The sequence below is a fragment of the Ornithodoros turicata genome, chromosome 6, assembly GCF_037126465.1.
Source record: "Ornithodoros turicata isolate Travis chromosome 6, ASM3712646v1, whole genome shotgun sequence".
In the NCBI taxonomy this organism is placed as follows: Eukaryota; Metazoa; Arthropoda; class Arachnida; order Ixodida; family Argasidae; genus Ornithodoros; species Ornithodoros turicata.
In genome coordinates this window covers 61,224,686-61,242,414 of record NC_088206.1, presented here as the reverse complement: position 1 = coordinate 61,242,414, position 17,729 = coordinate 61,224,686, and the positions used below count along the sequence as shown (strand labels likewise).

The window sequence follows — 17,729 nt, the reverse complement described above, 5'->3', positions numbered from 1 at the left end:
TGTACAAGCAGTGCAACGTTTACTAACTGAGCGGATACAGGATTAACGATAAAATTTGGCTCTGAGGAGGCTGAGAAGTTACCCGAAGGGTGCGGTTCCATTCGTCTGTTATGTTGGTTTCTTAGAACGTTGTTGTCCAAGGAAATAGTTCGTCGTTAAGGACAGTGCGGATGTGCTTTTCTTAGACCCAAATCTCTGGTTTCCAGTTGTCAGACCGTTCGGTTACACAAGGGTAGTTGAGTAGCTCGATGCGTCCTTCAACGGGTGTCTTCAGCGGGGACATCTTCTGGATGTACGGAATATACACCTCGCTATCCACCACTCCTGAAACCCAGAGACATTCGTCAGAAACTTGGATGACATCAAGCAGTATACATCATCTGTACATGTCCTGTAAGACGATCAAAACGGAGAAGGCACTAAAAGTGCAAACTGTATTCCATTGAACGTCAACAGCATAAATATTGGGAGGACCAAAACAACATTTATGTTAAAGAAAAACACGTAATGTCATACGATTTATAGTAGAACAAATAATAATATTAATCGCGAAACAGCGAGGACTGGCACAATATCCGTGCTAGAGACATCCATGGACAATACCATTTGGAGATTGTCAGGAATGACGTCGTCATGTAGGCCAAGTTATGGTCTGAAAGATTTTTGCCGAGTACAAGTCTGATGTTTGTGCTTGAGTTCAGCACGCTTTTGTTTCAACAGCATGAGTGTCCTCAATTGAATGTCCGGACGGACTTTCCGTGCACAGACATTGAAATTAAATTGAATCGAATTGAAATTGAAAATCAACTGGACATTGAAAGTGAATTGTTCGGACACGTACAGGTGAAATGCATACCTCGCACAGCGAGTGTACACGGCCCGTCCCATATACGTACATACACACCGTCGACGTCGTCTACGAGAGGTCCTTCAGGTCTCTCAGAAATGTCCACTATATAGTTCTTACCAGCCAAAATGTCAACAACAACAACAACATAGATGAATGGATGATGATGATGTGGGATGTTTCCCTGCGTTGAGTGCAGGACCCTACCCCATTCCAAAAAGGTTCACATGAAAGGATGACGAGGGAAGGAAATCCCTACAGTTCGTGAAGGAGGCCGGTGGCCCTCAGAAAGGAAAGAAGAGCGCCAAGTGCACGGCACTGGTGTCCAGGTTACTCCATGGGCCGAGAACTTTGCAGATGTTGAATGGCCTCTGATCCAGCATTTCAAGTTGAGATTTAAAGGCCCGTCGCTCGCGTACGTACTGGCTGCAGTCTTCGAGAATGTGTCGGATTGTTGCCGGTAAACCACAAGTTGTACACAGCGCCGTGGTGCTGTGGCCCAGCCTATACCGGAGTGCAGGGGTGAATGCGACGCTAAGTCGTAAACGACGCACTAGAGACGTAAAGAGGCGAGGGAAACCGCTTGGCATGTCAAATGAAAGCAAAAATGTCAGCGGCCGACAGAAGATGTATGAAACTGTTGATTTGTAAAAGTGCCTAGAACAAAAAAAAATAATAGAAAAAATAGCGGTCTCTCTTGGGGGGGGGGGGGGGTAAATTGCGCGTAATGGTTTGCAGATATGGGTCAAATGCAGGAGCAGAACTGCAATAGGATGTAATGCCAGAGAGGATAACGCGCTGCGGTGCTTAGTGTGCAGCAATAAGCCTTCCAACGGGCCGACTTAGAGGAGACGTTGTTTGATGGTTTCTTCTTCGTTGTGCACACAGCTTTAGCATATGCATATAATAACGGCTTATGCGTGCTGAAACACGTATTTCGAGAGCTATTGATTTTAATGATCTGAAACATTCACATGAAACCTGTCGGGATGACGACAGGCCTAACTGAATTTACTGCAACGCGTAGATAACGGCCGCCAACATGGCCGAGAACGACCGTTTGTTCATGTCGACAGGTCCACGCCACGACGAAGGAAGACATCGCTCTACCGCCTTGGCAGTCTCGCTTGCAAGATGCAATATAATGTAGCATTCCAATGCCCGCAGCTCTCCAGCGATAACCTCACCTATAGCAAGCACCGCCGGTACTATGCTTTACTAGGCGCTCCTGGCCACGAACGGGTTCTCAAGCGACCATCTGCACGCGAGCTGTATACGGGAAAAGGGGAGGCGCATAGCTCCGGTGCATTGTTCGGTGTCCGCAAGCGTACCACAGATAGCACAGGTGGTGCACCTGTGGTACGCTTGCGGTCAAGGAGCACGTCCTCTGTGCTGACCACAAAGCACAACGGTGACTTGTTTGTCGTTTTCTTTCCTAGGAAGACAAGTCGGTTCTTACTGTTTCGAAACACATTGTCCGTGTTAAGACTTGAGTAATTAAGTTTCACTCTCTGTGATGACAGTGATTGAGTGCTACGAACAATAAAATACCTTATGGAACGTATTGTTCCCGCATTTGCTAATATCTAAATAGGTCTGCTGAAAGTTCAAAGTAACTGTGCAGCTTGGCGTTCAGTACGTAATAATGCACAGCTAGTAGGTTGACCTTTTTAACACATCAATCTTAATCGTCAGTTCAGTGTCTGGAACGGCGCCCAGAATTATTATCCTGTACTGGTCAACCTATGAAAGGGGTACTTTTGAGACACACACAATGCATGAACTATTGCGGTAGAAAAGTGCCCCTTCTTCTTCGTGCTCAGGAGTTTGGTAGCACTCAAAACTTCAAGGTGACGTTGGATAGTTTGAACATGACGACTCTGACACATTTTGAAACGGTCACTAATTCGTCAAAAACACCGCCGATTGTGAAACAACCGGCATTGCGTACAACAGAGCACCTGTCTCTTGTTACCTATAAGCACGGCCCTTTTGTACTATAGAAGGACCGTGCTACAAGACACGGGATGGGCGAAAACGAAGGAATAGAAAAAAAAAAAAACTGTTAAAAGGAGACAAAAGCTTGTCGTCGAGGTCGTCTGCTTCGTAAAATTAAACAAAAAAAGATTTATTACCTTTAGTTTCTTTTTTTACTTCTGGGTCGAACTTAAAACCGTCACCGCCATTCGCGATGTATGAAGTAGTTGCAATCCTGTAGGTGGCGTCGTCTTTCACGTCTTCATAGCGAGGGACTGTGCACTTCGTGCACAGGATTTGTAGTTTCACAACACGATTGTAGCTCTCCTTTCCCAAGTCTATCACCATCTTCATACCTGGGGAGGATCAGACATGCTACAAGAGATTCATGGCAGATCACAATGCAGAGTACAACAGGTAGTGCGGTGGCCCTTGGGAAAACTGGACCACAGTCGTCTAGACTTAGTGACGCTCCTCGGAGAATGGCCGTGGGATCTTAGACAATGTGCGACAGCTGCTTTAATCACATTCCTTTTGGAAGTTGCAGAGCCTCTAACTTATTAGATGTACTCATTTTGATTATTTACTATTTTTTAAGTGTTTTGGAGTAGCCAGCTCCTGTGTTTTGCAGGGGCCACCATCTCCAGATCGTTCTTCTCTGATTCTAATGCGCAACGATTAGAGACGGAGCTGTTTATTCTGTATTTTTTCATAATTTTCTGTGTTTCAGTTGCTTGTATACCCTTTGGTTTGCTTGATAGCTTTTTGGGAATAGCAAGCCTACATCGTGGCTAACCTCTCGCTTCTCTTTGTTCTTTTACTTCGCATTAAACATAGCTCCCCCCCCCCCCCCTAGTTCGGTGGCAGTGGTGAAGGGAAGTGAATGAAAAAAAAAAAGCAAAGGAATTGGAGAGGGTGGAGTATAATTCCTGCAGGGCACGACTCTTTCGGCAAGCAACAGAAAGGCTACAATGGTATAAAAGAAGAAGAAAAAAGACCAGAAAAGTAGCGTTTATGTTAATGCACAACATGAAAAAGTTCCGCCCTTAGTTCCGTATGAACCGTTATTTGAACCGGTTACCAGTATTTTTTAAGGGTAGTAGGGGGGGATTTATTGGCAGAAAAAAAAGGAAAAGAAAAATAAAATGGGAAAAGGGGAAGTAGTAGGGGGGGTTTAGGTAACCCTACGCATACCACGTTTCTCTTTCCCTTTACGGTTTCGTGATGTGACCGGCAGAGCATTCTGACAGCAGAAAAACCTACTATATCGGATGTACAGGCTCCGTGATCGCCCATTGGGCAACGTTTTCAAAAGTATCTTTGCACAGCACTTCACGGAGGCTCAAGTCGTTATCTTTATGAGCCGACCGTGAATATCCTGCAGGATATGACGCTCTTTCCCGGTATCCTGTGGTACGTCATACCCACCTCTTCTCTTGTGGATGGCATCCATTGAAGAAAGGGTTGAGAGAAGCAAACGGTGAGCCGTACGGACGCTAAACGTATCCCCCCACGACTCATCTCGTTGCGCTCTGATTGGTTGGTAGAGATAGGGATTCGGAGTGGGAAATGTATGTATCTCCCTAAATCTCCCAATTGCCCGCCGCTGTTCATAGCGCGATCCAGCATACTACGGTGATTACGTAAATAAATTCAGTTAAAGAGAGCTGCACCTGCGTTGGCAACAACAACGTTACCTCACCCGAATATTCGCCTGGAACTCGAAAAAACAGACGCTCCAGCGCATACTAGACGTTCCTACCTCACAACCTACCTCACGTTCCCGAATGCACTTCACATAACCTACATAGCAGTAATATCGTTATTTCTACAAGCCATCTTCATGAGATGGCATGGGACTCAACCTCTTTTTAATTCGATATGGACTCGAAAGATCCAGTGGCACACTATATGAGATATCAATTAATATATTATTTTAATACGGAACCCACCTGACGCTTGCAAGAATTCTCCCCTGGGGTCACTGGTTACGGTGAAGTTGTGGACACCGTGTTCAAACATATAACGGAGATGCGATCCGTTCATTGTAAGGACGACCAGGCTGCTTTCAAAGGGGAGAGATCTCATTATGTTGAACATGGTTAAATTGTCTGAAAAGAAGAAATTCGATGCGTGATGCATTCGACTCATGACTTTGTGGTACCTCGCATGCTAGTCATTTCTTTCGCTTTCATTTGCGTTGTTTCTGGTGCACATGTACTCTCTGAACGTCACAGTTCTTGGTTGTCGTATTAAAATACACATTATTCCATTTGTCGTCTCAACAACAACACCTTCAAACTTTGTACCCGCTCTCAAAGATGGTTCAAAGCTCAACATACCGCTTTTGGGCAGTGATGACTTGGCAAATCCCGAGTTGACGACAGCGGCTGCGACGTTGGACCACATGTCATCCGGTGACTTCTCGTTGGCGTAGTGAGCGAGGAAGGCGTCGGTGACCATGTTCATCATGTTGCATTCTCCGAGGCGGCATGTCTTATTGTCGGCGAAGAGCTCAACTTTGGAGCTACCAATTGGACGGCGGCCAGCTTCTTCAACTCTTCCTCGGTACTTATCCAAAACTTTTTTCATCTCTTCATCTACAAGAGTACACTCTAAATCAGGTAACGCATATGTAACGGTTAAGTACCGCTTGGCCAAGAGGTACATTTTTTAAAAAATGTACCTCTTAAAATTAAGAGGTACATGCGCCCTCACATGCGGTACATGTAACCGATAGCGCGCAGCGATTTAGGCCTACCCGTCGGGGTGGTTCCCCTCCTCCACGATATATTAACAGCCCCAGGAAGCTACGCTGCATGATAAATATAACAAACAAATACCTTTATTCGAAAATTATATCCATTTCAGGATTGATGCTTGTCCATCGCGAGCGTGCATTGTCATGATGCACAAACGCCGAACACACGGGGCACAACGTATATGGATGAACGATGACCACTGCGTCTCTCCTTCACCACTGCAGCTGCTCTGTGGTCACGCGTCTTTATCTCTTCCACACCTTTGGATAGCTGTTCTTCCCCAACTTCCGTTTCTTCCGCAGAACGTAACACCAACCACAGTAGACGATTGACTCACCCATTTACGACATCGCTTGACGTAACCTAGGAGAAAATACAATGTAAAAAAAAATCCAACAACCGAAATAGCTTGCCTGAAAAACATGCTTCCTTGCTTGTGTAATCCAGGTGTAAAATGCACTCTCGGCTCCTCTAATTCACGCATCAACGTTCGTGCATGAAGCACAAAGTTCGTTGTCTCCGTCCCTCAGTCGTTGTGTCCAGCCTGCCGGTGATCAGGACCACTGGGAATCAGAGCGAAGATGAACGAAAATGCATCGTGAAGACGAATAATTACTTCAGAGATATAATACGCACCTTAAATGACTTCAACCTTGAACGCGTCGAACGAATTTCTTGGAAGACCGAGCAGACTCGTCCTCGCTCCCCGACGTTTCAAAACAAACTGATTTGCAGCGGTGGCAAGAAACGAATTCTTCCCAAACATGCGATCCCTCACGGTCACGGGTTCTAGTTATTGCACTTCTTTGACAGAATGATAGTGCTGATCCATTACGGCACTGCTGCATAAGGGAATTTATAGACTGGTATTCGGAATCACACGAAATATTTTTGCAGCGCATGGATATCGTGAGAAGGCGTTCGTACTCATGCGCCGGAAACACGCGGTACACATGAGGTACAGCTGCTATAGATCGCGCTTAAAAGGTACCTAGCCGGTACGGATGGGTCTCGGAGCCCTTGTACCGTTTGAATTTCGCAGTGGTCGCGGACTGTACCTGCTGGTTGAGGACTGCACCTCATGTGTACCGCCTGGCCCAGGTGCGGGTCCTCTTTCATGCGGTACATATCGGGTGTCGGATTTAGAGTGTAGTGTTAATCAAGTAAAGCCTTCAAGGTCTTCGTTGCGAGAATAAAATTCGTGCATCGACCCGTTCACTGCCAGAATAGAACTGCTCTGCACAACAGGCTCAATAGGTTGGTCCGGAGCGTGTTATGCGGCGCAGTTATCTTTTTAGAGTGCACGGGATGTACGGCACTCTGCGCTCTCAAAGGAGTGTTCGCTGCGGCGTGTTCTGCAACAACAACGACAACAACAACAGATAAATTGATGATGATGATGAATTAGGCAATTTGCCACATGAATGTACGGCCCACGACCCTGAGGCACGACGGACGGAATGAGATGTGACATGATGATGAGACGCTGAACGACGTTGAAGTGAGTGGTCGACAGTCAGCGGAGGCGGTAGCAACACATATAGAGTTAATATAGGAAGACTCTAGAGAACGTACTTGGCGCACCGTCAATGGGATTCTCCTATCCCCGAGCGTGACCGCCCGGGCACAGCCGTCCGTTGGTCATGGACAGTCTTAGTGGACGAATTTCTGCCGCCTAACTACAGCGGTGGCCTTTATTTTTGAAGCGTGATGTGGGCAAGCTTATGCTTGTCCCATCCTACAGTTGGCAATACGAACTACAGCGGAGCTGCTTCATTTGTTGCCAACCATGCGCAGTCACGTGGGATAACAAACGGGGAAGTGGGCCGATGGGGGGAACGACGTCCAGCGTAGGAAGCGAGGCAATCCGTGTAACTGCGTTGAGCACGTGCGAACCTTTCGGATACGTGCAGAATTGAGTAGTGCTGTCGGAATCACAAGAGTTAACCTTGTCATATCAAACGCCAACCACATTTTATCTGTGAGATTGCCTGCGACACCACCAACCCTTTGTTTTCCACCGACACGGATGAACATGTTTACTGCCTATGACGTATTGAAATGGCGTTTGTATGCTTTGCGAACGAAATCAATAGGTCGTTACCCAGCGTAACGAGTGCAGGCATGTAGTATTTCCGAAGACAATTGTAATCCAAACTTTCAAAAGACGAATACACACAGTAAACCGTCATCTTCATGCTGCTCTGTGAACCAACGGGAAACCGGAAATGGCGAAAACGAAACCACCCGCCATCCCATGCTCTGCATGGGCTGATTATTTTCGAGATAATAAAGTGACGAACGAACGACAGCACACAAGCATATGATGTAGTGGGAAAATAGTCACTGCTTAGTTGTTTGACAAAGACATATGAGATACGCACATGGTACGCCGAATTTAGATAGCAAGTGATGAAATTAGGAAAACGAGCACGCCAAGTGTAGCGGAATGAAGCAGCCAACAGAAGGCAACGCCTTCCATTACCAACGGATGGCAGCTCTCTTGTTGTCACGCTTCTTTGAGCGAGTCCGACACCCCTGGTAGCAACAAATAAAATGAGCTCCTGCGAAGGAACGACGAGCGCTGTTGCAACACTTGCAGCGCGCCGCGCAACCAGAGGAGTCAGAGCGAGAGAGATGGTGACCACAGTGAAGTGCTCACGCCACTGACAGGAACGCTGGAATAAATACAAACACAAGACTCAAACCACAGCTTTAAGGTAACACCGACACGCGCCTTCTTATCATACTTGGAGCCACCGCGAAGGATATTTCAATTAACGTCGCCAACAAGTACTTCTAGTTTAATTTTATTCGCTCCGAGATCAAACGGTGTCGGCGCGCTGCGGAGAAACGATGAACTACCGTAGTGTGGATAGCTTCCTCGCGTCGTCTGCCTTTACACGTTTCTGCGTTCAGTGGTGTACGTGGAGCATTGGGGAACGGAACAGTATCGTACCATCACGGCACAAGCGATCTTCCGGTGAATATATACACAAGAATTACGGAAAAGTACCGTCAATTCCGAACATCGGCTGGAGTGTTATCCACACTAGAAAGGTGGCGGTGTCGGTCGCTATAGATTGATCTCGCGGTACCTCCTGGTTTTGTTCCGCAGAGCACTGAAGCAGACAAACAAGCAAAGATCCGCTAATCACATTTTATCGTGTATCTCAAAACAGAGTGCAATCACTTTTATTTCGGTCGCACGCCATTGTGCCGTCGTGCGAGATGCAGCGGCTCATGATTGCGTCACCGTAAAACTGAACTCGGATGTCAACGTGCCTTTGATTTTTCTTGACTATTACGAAGGCCAGGACGCTCTGCCAGCTGGATGAAATTTTGCGTATGACATCTACACGTAACGTAGAGTCCAGAAGAACTCTGATCAATTCAATCGATGTCTCTAGACTGTTCATCTAAACAAGGTAAATGGGAGCAAATATCTTCGTATTTCTTGGCGCACAATCACAAAACAAAAAGAAAAGCGCAGTCACGCGACATCTCACCTTCTTTGTATGTGTGATTCACTTGAATTGGATTGCCTCCCCAAGACTGCACTTCTCCATCCTTATTGAAAGTGACTTGGAGGAAGCCCAGATACTTGGCAAACCAAAAGTCTTGCACAATCAATCCTCTGGAGCCATCATCCCTTTTGATCACTGTTGGGTAGTCCCCTTCACGTTTGTCGTCCGTAGGTGGAGTACCTAAAAACCAGAAAGACAGAAACTACGTTTACATGAATGCGAGAAAAGCGCATCGACTTATCCCAACAGATCCTCTCCGACAGGGTCACGTCAACCAACCAGTTCGTCGGGATAGGTGCGAGGAGGTGCGACAACTCGATATGATGCACTTGTCGCATTCATGTAACGGCAGCTACAAAAGATTCAGCACCCGCTCGAGTTGCACCGTAGTACATCCTGGACAACAGCATTCGTTTCGCAAGCTCTATAGCGCTTCCGATGCACAATGACTTGCAGAATGATCTTTACTTTTGTGATAACCGTTTGTCACCGAGTACGAGAGTAGAGACGTGATTTAAGCTTACCATTGTACAAAAACGTGTTGGTGTGTCCTCCAACGAGAATGTCCAAATCTTTCACTTGGCCCACAATGTCCGGATCTACGTCATAGCCAGTGTGTGTAACTGCTACAATGACATTCACGCCTTGCCCTTTAAGTTTTTTGGCTTCTTTGTCAAGAGCTGGGATTACCTCTAGGATTTCAACCAACCCTGTAAACAGGATACATTAGAGATCCCCCGAAGTTAACACTACGAATAATAATAATATCCGTATGAGAACGCAACTTTGCACACAAACATTTCGCAAACCACGGGAACAAGCAGTGATGGCCAGTAGTTAACTACATGTAGTTAAACAACTAGTTGAACTACCTAATTGTAGTACAAAAGTAGTTATCAACTACTTGCAGAAATGTAGTGGCAACTACTAGTTAAACAACTATTTCGAGTAGTTAACTACAGTAGTTAAGTTATACTGCAGGCGCCAACTACTTCCGATCTTGCCACAGGCTTTACGGCACGATTGTGATTCCGACTTTTACCTTCACCTAGTTGTTTGATGAGAACGGAGGTGCAGAGCAATTGGGCCGTGCATGTGTACTAAATCTTCACTTTTAATGCTTGTTTCGTGAAGCCTCATTTGCTGTGAAATAATTCTGCAACTTAGTTTATCGCGTAGGCACAGAAAGAATACCGCCGCAAGCTTTGTATTTGACGATCGTAGCGGCATGTGTAATACCTTGGTTACCGTTCTGGTGTGCACATAACCACATAGGATGGCTACGTGATCAATCGTGGCTAAGCGAAAATATTTTACGATCCACAGTGGCGCAATCGGTACCCACCACAATATTTGTTCGTGGCGCATTGATCTGTGACAAAATAGCCTGAGTGTAAATCTCGTACATGGTCCGTCGTATGTTGTACGTACATTTATAGCGGAAGCTTTCACTCCATAGAAAATATTTCCGCAGCAAGCTCTTTTGTCAGCGCATAATATACAAGAGACAGGCATTGGATTTTACAACAGTCTATGAATTAAGCGACGTTTGCGCAAAAGTATATTTTAAATATCATTATCACTGCTTGTGATTCGTATTTAGGTGTCAAAGAACACTACAAAGGTTTGGTGTTGATGGACAACGTTAAGTTATAGATGTAGTTAAAATACATTGCAGTAGCTAAAGAAGTAGTTTTAACTACTCCCCTGTAAAGTAGTTGAACTACTAGTTAAACTACTCCATCATCAAGTAGTTATAGTTAAACTACTGTAGAAGTAGTTAGCGGCCTTCACTGCCAACCAACAAAGAAACTGAACACGCTCGGATGAGTATCAAATATAGTTGAAGCGCATCACGTTTACTGGTTACCTAATACGCAATTCAGAACGAGGAAGGGGTTCTCAAAATAGGCATAACCTACCTGGCCTTGCAATTGTCCGTGTTTCTACGGTAACTGCTCCAATCACTCCTACTTTGACGCCGTCGACACAGAATACGTGCGACTTCAATACTTTCTTTCCTTTCAGTATTGGCTCTTTGCTCGTGTCGACATTGGTTGTGATAACCTTGGTACCAACTTGTGTCATGTTTCCCAGAAACGGAGCCAGACCAGCTGGGCCGTCGTCGAACTCATGGTTTCCAAGACACTGTGGTTTTATACGTGAGATAAGCAGATAAGCGTAAGCAGATAAGATAAGCAGATAAGCGCACTATTAGAGGTGTATTATACTATATAATCTCTCTGTCAATAAGATGCTATAGCTTTATTCAGATATAAGAGCATCGGAAAATGCTCGACCCCAGAGCACGCTTGTGAGGGCCTCTAGCGTGGACATCACGGCATAAGAGCATGAGGCTGTACTCACAACGGCGTTATATTTCAGTTTCTTCATGACCTCGGACACTATCTCGTGCTTTAGGACAGTGTACCAAACGCTGCCTTGGTAGAAATCACCAGCGTTCATAAGCAGTGCATCAGGATACTCTTTTTTCATTTCTTTCACCTATATGGAAGAAGACAAATTATTATCACTTGCTCTGCTTTCACGGAGGGAAGTGAACATTTTAATTAACGAGACGAGACATTAGTGGAGACATGTTTTAGTGGATAGTACGCTATAAGACAGCTTTGCCATCCCCGCGCATGCGCGCCCGAAACGCACGCTGTTAGAGAGTTTAGTGAACCTTCACGATATAGGATGCTATGCATGTAGCATTCAACGTCTGACAGAGCAAACAAACCTTTTAGTACTCCTGCTCCCTCGAAGTTCTTTTCCCGGACGTTCACTGCGCAAGACTAACCGAGCGCTCGTGTGCAACTGCGTGAAAACTCTCACGAACTTCGGTAGATCGCTCGTACTTATTGTATGTAATCTTGTTCCCAGTTCCTCCTGCAGTTTATAGTGTCTCTGTTGCAGTCCAAGTGCTGCCACGTTGGAAATAACTGACGTGTTAAGCTTTGAGTCTTTTCTGACTTTCTCCTCCCGAAAAGGGGCGGATCCAGGGTTTTTCTGATGGGGGGGGGGGGGAGGGGGACGTAGCCTTATAAAGCATGCTTGATACAATATGTAAGGTCAATTAAACACTATGTGAAGATTGAGGAAGGGATCGGGACATCCGTACGCATCCTCTAGATCCGCGCCTGCTCCCGAACTCCGGTGGTTCTTGAGTAACCCGTTATGTGTTTAGGTAGCTCTTTGGGGGCGAGAAGCGGATATTCAACGCCACCCGCATCGCAACGGTTTGTGAGCAGACGTTCGGCAATGATAGGGCTGGTGCAGTGAGCGCTGTAATATTAACTGCTGCGATCGGTATATAACCCCCCAAAGATAAAGAAGCGAAACTTACCAGTGTTGCCAGTCGTGTAACACCGGCGACGCAATGCTCCGTGCTGTTATTTTTCTTCTTATTTGGCGTACATGGACCTCCCCATGAATTGCTCTCTTCAAAGTGACTGTGTATGTCATTGGTGTGAAGTATAGTCAAGGTAAAGTCAGAATTCATTTTCTCTCTTGGCCTTTCACACTGAACCTTTTTGCCTGATTTCACCTTATTTGGGTTTGCACTGCCCAATGCTAGTAGAACAAAAAGGAGGAAGGCAAGACCCTTCAGCACATCCATATCCCCGTTCACGTCCGCTCCCGACCGTGGCAGAAAACGAAGTCTTTGTTCTGCGCACCAACTGCAACTACCAAATGCGCTATGACAGTGTTCGCTGCTCTGACTTGATTGATGCTTCTAAGAGAAAAATGCCACCATGATAGATTTCAGGGGAACGACCACAAACACAGGTAATTACGAGAACTGAGAGGAAATGATTGTGAAAGTGGCGCGATATAAATGTGTATTGTTCTACTGCTCGCGCAAATGAAAACGTAACTCTTGCTGTAGAGGTAACACAGGAATCGGTAAGGAGCTAGACGAAACTTTCTGGTGGCCAGAGGTTACAGGCAGCGTCATGAATATCCGCAAGAGTTACGCGAGAACAATGCACTCGATGTAACCCGTAAACAAACTGTTACTCGTAAATAGGAAAAAACATCTAACGCTTATGACAGTTCTATGTGTACTGTGTCAGCGGAGTACTCTCAGATTTCTCCCGCTAGACGAAATAGTCACACCCTATATTTCATAAATATCTGCACACAAACATTACCGCATACACAGTGCAGAGAAAGAGCAGATATGAGAATTAATTTCAGTGTATTTTCGGCATACTTTCGATCTTAACAGTCAACCAGATCCCGGTATTACTCGACATTATGCAATGCCGTATCAACCCTCGGCTAGTTAGAGGTTATCCTATCCTACAGGGTTTAGAGGCAAAAACGCAGATAAATTTTCTTACCTATTAGACATGACCGTTTTAAGAGTGTATATGATAAAATATGAACATGATGATTTTTCTTGCATTTTATAATGTAAATTCTGTACCCAAGGCGATACTCAACCCGGTACTCGAGACGTGAAGTACACACAACAGAAAAAAGAGCAACGTTTGAGTTATGCCCAAGCAAGGGCAGGCGTTCCTCTGTCTTTTTCGGCAAAGGAGGTAACATCAGTCCAAGCGGTAATATCTAGTAATATGCACGGATGCGGTTATATCCGCGAATCCGCGCGGATATCTGCGGACAAGAGTATAACGTTTCGAAAAACCGCGCCCGTTTTATCCGCAAATAAGCATTAGCGTGTCGAAGATGTGCCATCGCCTGCATTGCAGTGTTTTTATTATTTGCTTATTATTTGCTATTATTTCCTTATTCATTGTTCTTTATTCCTTATTAACTGTTATCACTTTTAGGCCCGGTTTCACCAACGCTGATTAATTTTGAACCGCGATCAAGCATTGCTAAAACTTGAAGTTAACGCTCAATTATTTTTGCAAACGTTAGTCGGTGATGCGATGAATGATTCAGTAACAATAACTCCCTTTAGCGAAGCACAGTTAAGCGTTAAAATCAAGTTAAGGGACCGTTGATCTCGGTTCAAATGTTAATTGGCGTTGGTGAAACCGGGCCATAATGTTTTAAACAAAAGTTAAAAGCTAAATTAACTGTTGGAGAACTGCCGATAACACAGAGTCCTCGAGAGCTTGGTATGCTGAAAGGTGAAGTTTGCACCCTACACATTTTTGTTCTGGAGGACCTTTTCACGGATGTGTGGATACACCTATTGCAGCTAGCGCTGCGCATTCACCTCTAGATGTGGAAGCAGGACGTCAAGACAACCCCAGGAGATGGGGTCGCCAATTCTCCTCTATCCTTTAACACCCTCTTTTCTTTCCGTAGAACTGTTAAGTAGGCCAGTAAAGTGCACCATGAGAAGTAATTCACCCCACATAATCATAATTATCGCAAATTTTATTTAAAGTACGCCGCAAAAAGTGACCGTGCGGAACGGTGGTGGAGAGCAGCAGTACCGTGATAACGGTACTGCTGCAAAGAAGGACAACTGACTAATACTATGTAAGAGTATCCACGCGATGCTCCCATATTGAGGGACCCTCGCCTCCTATAACAGAAAGTGTGTCCAGTGCGTGGGCATAGTTTACCGTAGACGTCAGCGTACCACCAATGTAACCTCTCTATGTATCATTTTCTTCTTCTTTCAGGACAGGTAGCATGCCTTGAAACTGGATGCCTAGAATACATCCTTCCTGTTCCAGAGCTTTTGTGGCCTCCTGGTCAGCACGTCCATTCCCCGATATTCCTACGTGACTCGGTACTCAACAAAAAGACACGTAATGCCCCCACGGCTGTGTAACGTTATGACAAGGGCACGCATATGTTGGACAAGGACATCGTTTGGGGTGTGTGACATTGCCCTCAAAGAGCTCAAGGAATAAGAGGATATGACGGAGCGACGTAGACCATGACTCTGTATGTTGCACAGTACTAGTATTAGTGCAGAGAAACGCGTAAATTGCAGGGGCTGAAAGAACAATTAAGACGAAGACCACGTTTAAGCCCAGAGGGTACAAATGTTTGGGGATTAAGTGCAAAGAGCACTGCGGCAAATATTACGACGTTGAAGTTCAGTTTCAACCATTGTTGCGTCAGCCTCCACTGCAGCTGCTGCTATACCGACGCTCTCATGAATTTCTAAGAATTCTTGCAGAACAACATTAGGTGAGACTGCTATAGCTTATCCATCTTCTGGAGACAGGCTAACCTTTCCCCTCTTTCTTTCTTTTTTTTTTTTGCAATAAACTTATATCCCCCCCCCCCCCATCATCGTCAATTAATCAATTCGTTGCTTTACGTCGTGAGACAACTATGACCATGAGTGACACCTAGGGTAATACGCATAAGGGACGCCTCGATAAATATCGATGTTCTTATCGATATTATCGGTATTTTATGTCTGCGGCATTATCGATAATTTTAAAATATTTATCGATAACAAAATTCCGATATTCACATGGATGGGAATATCGATATTACATCGATATAGATTTCGATATTAGATCGATATAGATATCGATATACATGCTGACAGGAATATCAATAATTCGGCGGCTTCGGCGCGCAGTACAGGATATGGGAGGAGCGGGTCAACGAGTTTACTAACCCGTCATGACGGCTTTTTCCCTCTCTCCCTTTTGATTTAGTTTTCAAAACACGATGCCGATATTTCCTGTAAAGATGTGATGCACTTTAGGGGGAAACATTGTTATTTTCCAAAGCTTCTTGGATAGTCTGGGACTGCATTTCATGCCGAACGACGCATTGGAATATGCAGAACGAGTATTCACCAAGCGCGTAACGTACAAGGCGGTCGAAACCAAGGGAGAGAGAGAGAGAGAAAAAAAATATCTGTTTATTTACAAACATTGGAGCTGGGCGACACCCATCAGGGTTCCGCCGCTCCATTTCTCGAAAGTGTTTCAATTACGCATGAATAAAATAATAGAGATACAAAACAGAGGACACACGCGACAACACACGCACACACATAATACATACATATGTACACGACTTCGGATGTGAGGTACATCCCGGTGCTGATGCGATTTAATTTACATGCGTGTTAGTAACAGGTGATGATACGGGAGTCTTTTAAATACTAGTTGCACAATGCTGCTAATGCGGTCGTTTGATGCGTTTCATTTTGCTAGGATCCCATGATCGAAACCGAGGATTTTGTGTTGCTGGCGTGACTCCGTATTGTAAACATCCATTTCTCAAGGAACAAGAAGAAAGAGGCAGGCAAGCTGGTGCAGATTAGGGTCCCTGAATAGTAGCTCCCTCTGTGACGCGGTTGTCTTCACCCTATGCAGAGGAAGCTATGGTACTGAAACACCCTAGTGCGGATCCGAAGAGGGCGACATCCTCTGCACTCACCTAAATCATTGCACTAATGGACCATTTTCCTGAGATGTGGCGCCCTCTCGAATGTCGTCTGCTACTGGCTGAAAACAAATGCACGTGAGGAGCGCTGCGGTTGTGTCTTTCGTTCCAGCATACTTCGTGCATTAACTTTTTGAGTATCTATCTTAGGCTTCGAGGCCTATTCCTGCTTCTTCTCCCTGTACAAAATGTAACTGTCCGTTTGATGTATGCAACATGACCCTGGAGCAAACCGTATCCGTGTCATTACATGCCAGACCTGACCTGGGAGCTGTGCACAACTCTTTTGAAGAAGAGGAAGAAGAAGGTTCTTGGCGCTTGTTGAGTGCAGTGCAGTCGTCCAGCACTAAAGCTATTCGTTATCGTTCCTGGGTCCTTTCATACATTTCTGGTGCCGAGAAGCGCAGCAATCCAGGAACGGGACGTAGGGAACCAGGAACAGCGTTAACGTAGTAATGGCTACGGCTGTTTTCAGCCATGGTTTCAGCTATGGTTCCAGCTATGGTTCCACTGTTTTCAACCAGAAGACCAGAAGACGCGGGATGCGCATGCGCACAGCGATCGCGAGAAAATGGTGGAATCCGCCATTTTCACGCGATTGCTGTCTTTCTGTCACGGTAATTGAGGACGTATCCTGATTGGTTCTCGCAATGGACGTTATTGTTCCTCGCCGTGTTCATCACGTGCCTCAGCGGTAATACGCATGGAGGATGATAAAACAAGGAAACTTTTTTCAGTTGTTCAAATAATGACGTGACGGCGTGTGAAACATTTATATTATATACTTGGGGGTTTACCTCGCGAGACAACTGAGATCATGAGCGACGCCACAGCAGTCGGTCTGTGGGTGTCAAACATCCATATATCGAAATTTATTTTTAAAATACCGATAGATCGATAATTTATCGGTATAAATAGCGATATTTTAATCGAATTTATCGATTATTTTTTTACGATGTTGATATTAATCGATATCGAAACTTTCGCTATTTTTGCATCACTAGATGACGCCACAGTGGTCGGTCTGTGGATTAATTTTACCTAATGGTAGGATTATGTCTCCTGGACCGACTTAGGGCATCCGAAGAAAAGCCAAGGAAAACATTCAGACAGCACAGTCCGTGCCGCGATTCAAACCCGGGTCAAATCCCGGTGCCGGCGCGGAAGACGGCCGTCTTATATAGCCACTAAGTCCACGTCATAAACACGTCAGAAGCCTTGTCAAGTCACAGTAGTCATAGTCAAAAGTTTTGAGTTGCTGTCTTT

At 45.3% G+C, this 17,729-nt stretch overlaps 1 protein-coding gene across 1 annotated transcript; it reads right to left on the bottom strand.

Annotated features, from left to right (window-relative positions):
- On the bottom strand, positions 1–12,820 carry LOC135396880 (protein 5NUC-like). The gene is made up of 9 exons (XM_064628099.1): positions 12,463–12,820; positions 11,481–11,618; positions 11,036–11,261; positions 9,638–9,823; positions 9,096–9,293; positions 5,167–5,424; positions 4,777–4,935; positions 2,983–3,180; positions 1–324 (listed from the first exon to the last, which is right to left on the bottom strand). Exons 1-9 carry the CDS (start codon positions 12,733–12,735, stop codon positions 182–184), a joined length of 1,779 nt encoding a protein of 592 aa, XP_064484169.1. The 5' UTR covers positions 12,736–12,820; the 3' UTR covers positions 1–181.
- Positions 12,821–17,729: the final 4,909 nt, after the last annotated feature.

Bases quoted from the DNA above. Each gene is read 5' to 3' on its own strand.
- LOC135396880 (XM_064628099.1), bottom strand. From the start codon at position 12,735: ATGGATGTGCTGAAGGGTCTTGCCTTCCTCCTTTTTGTTCTACTAGCA. The intron at 9,824-11,035 runs GTAGGTTATGCC...TCCTGTTTACAG, and splicing joins ACGGACAATTGCAAGGCCAG to GGTTGGTTGAAATCCTAGAG. The intron at 4,936-5,166 runs GTATGTTGAGCT...TCTTCTTTTCAG, and splicing joins GTCATCACTGCCCAAAAGCG to ACAATTTAACCATGTTCAAC.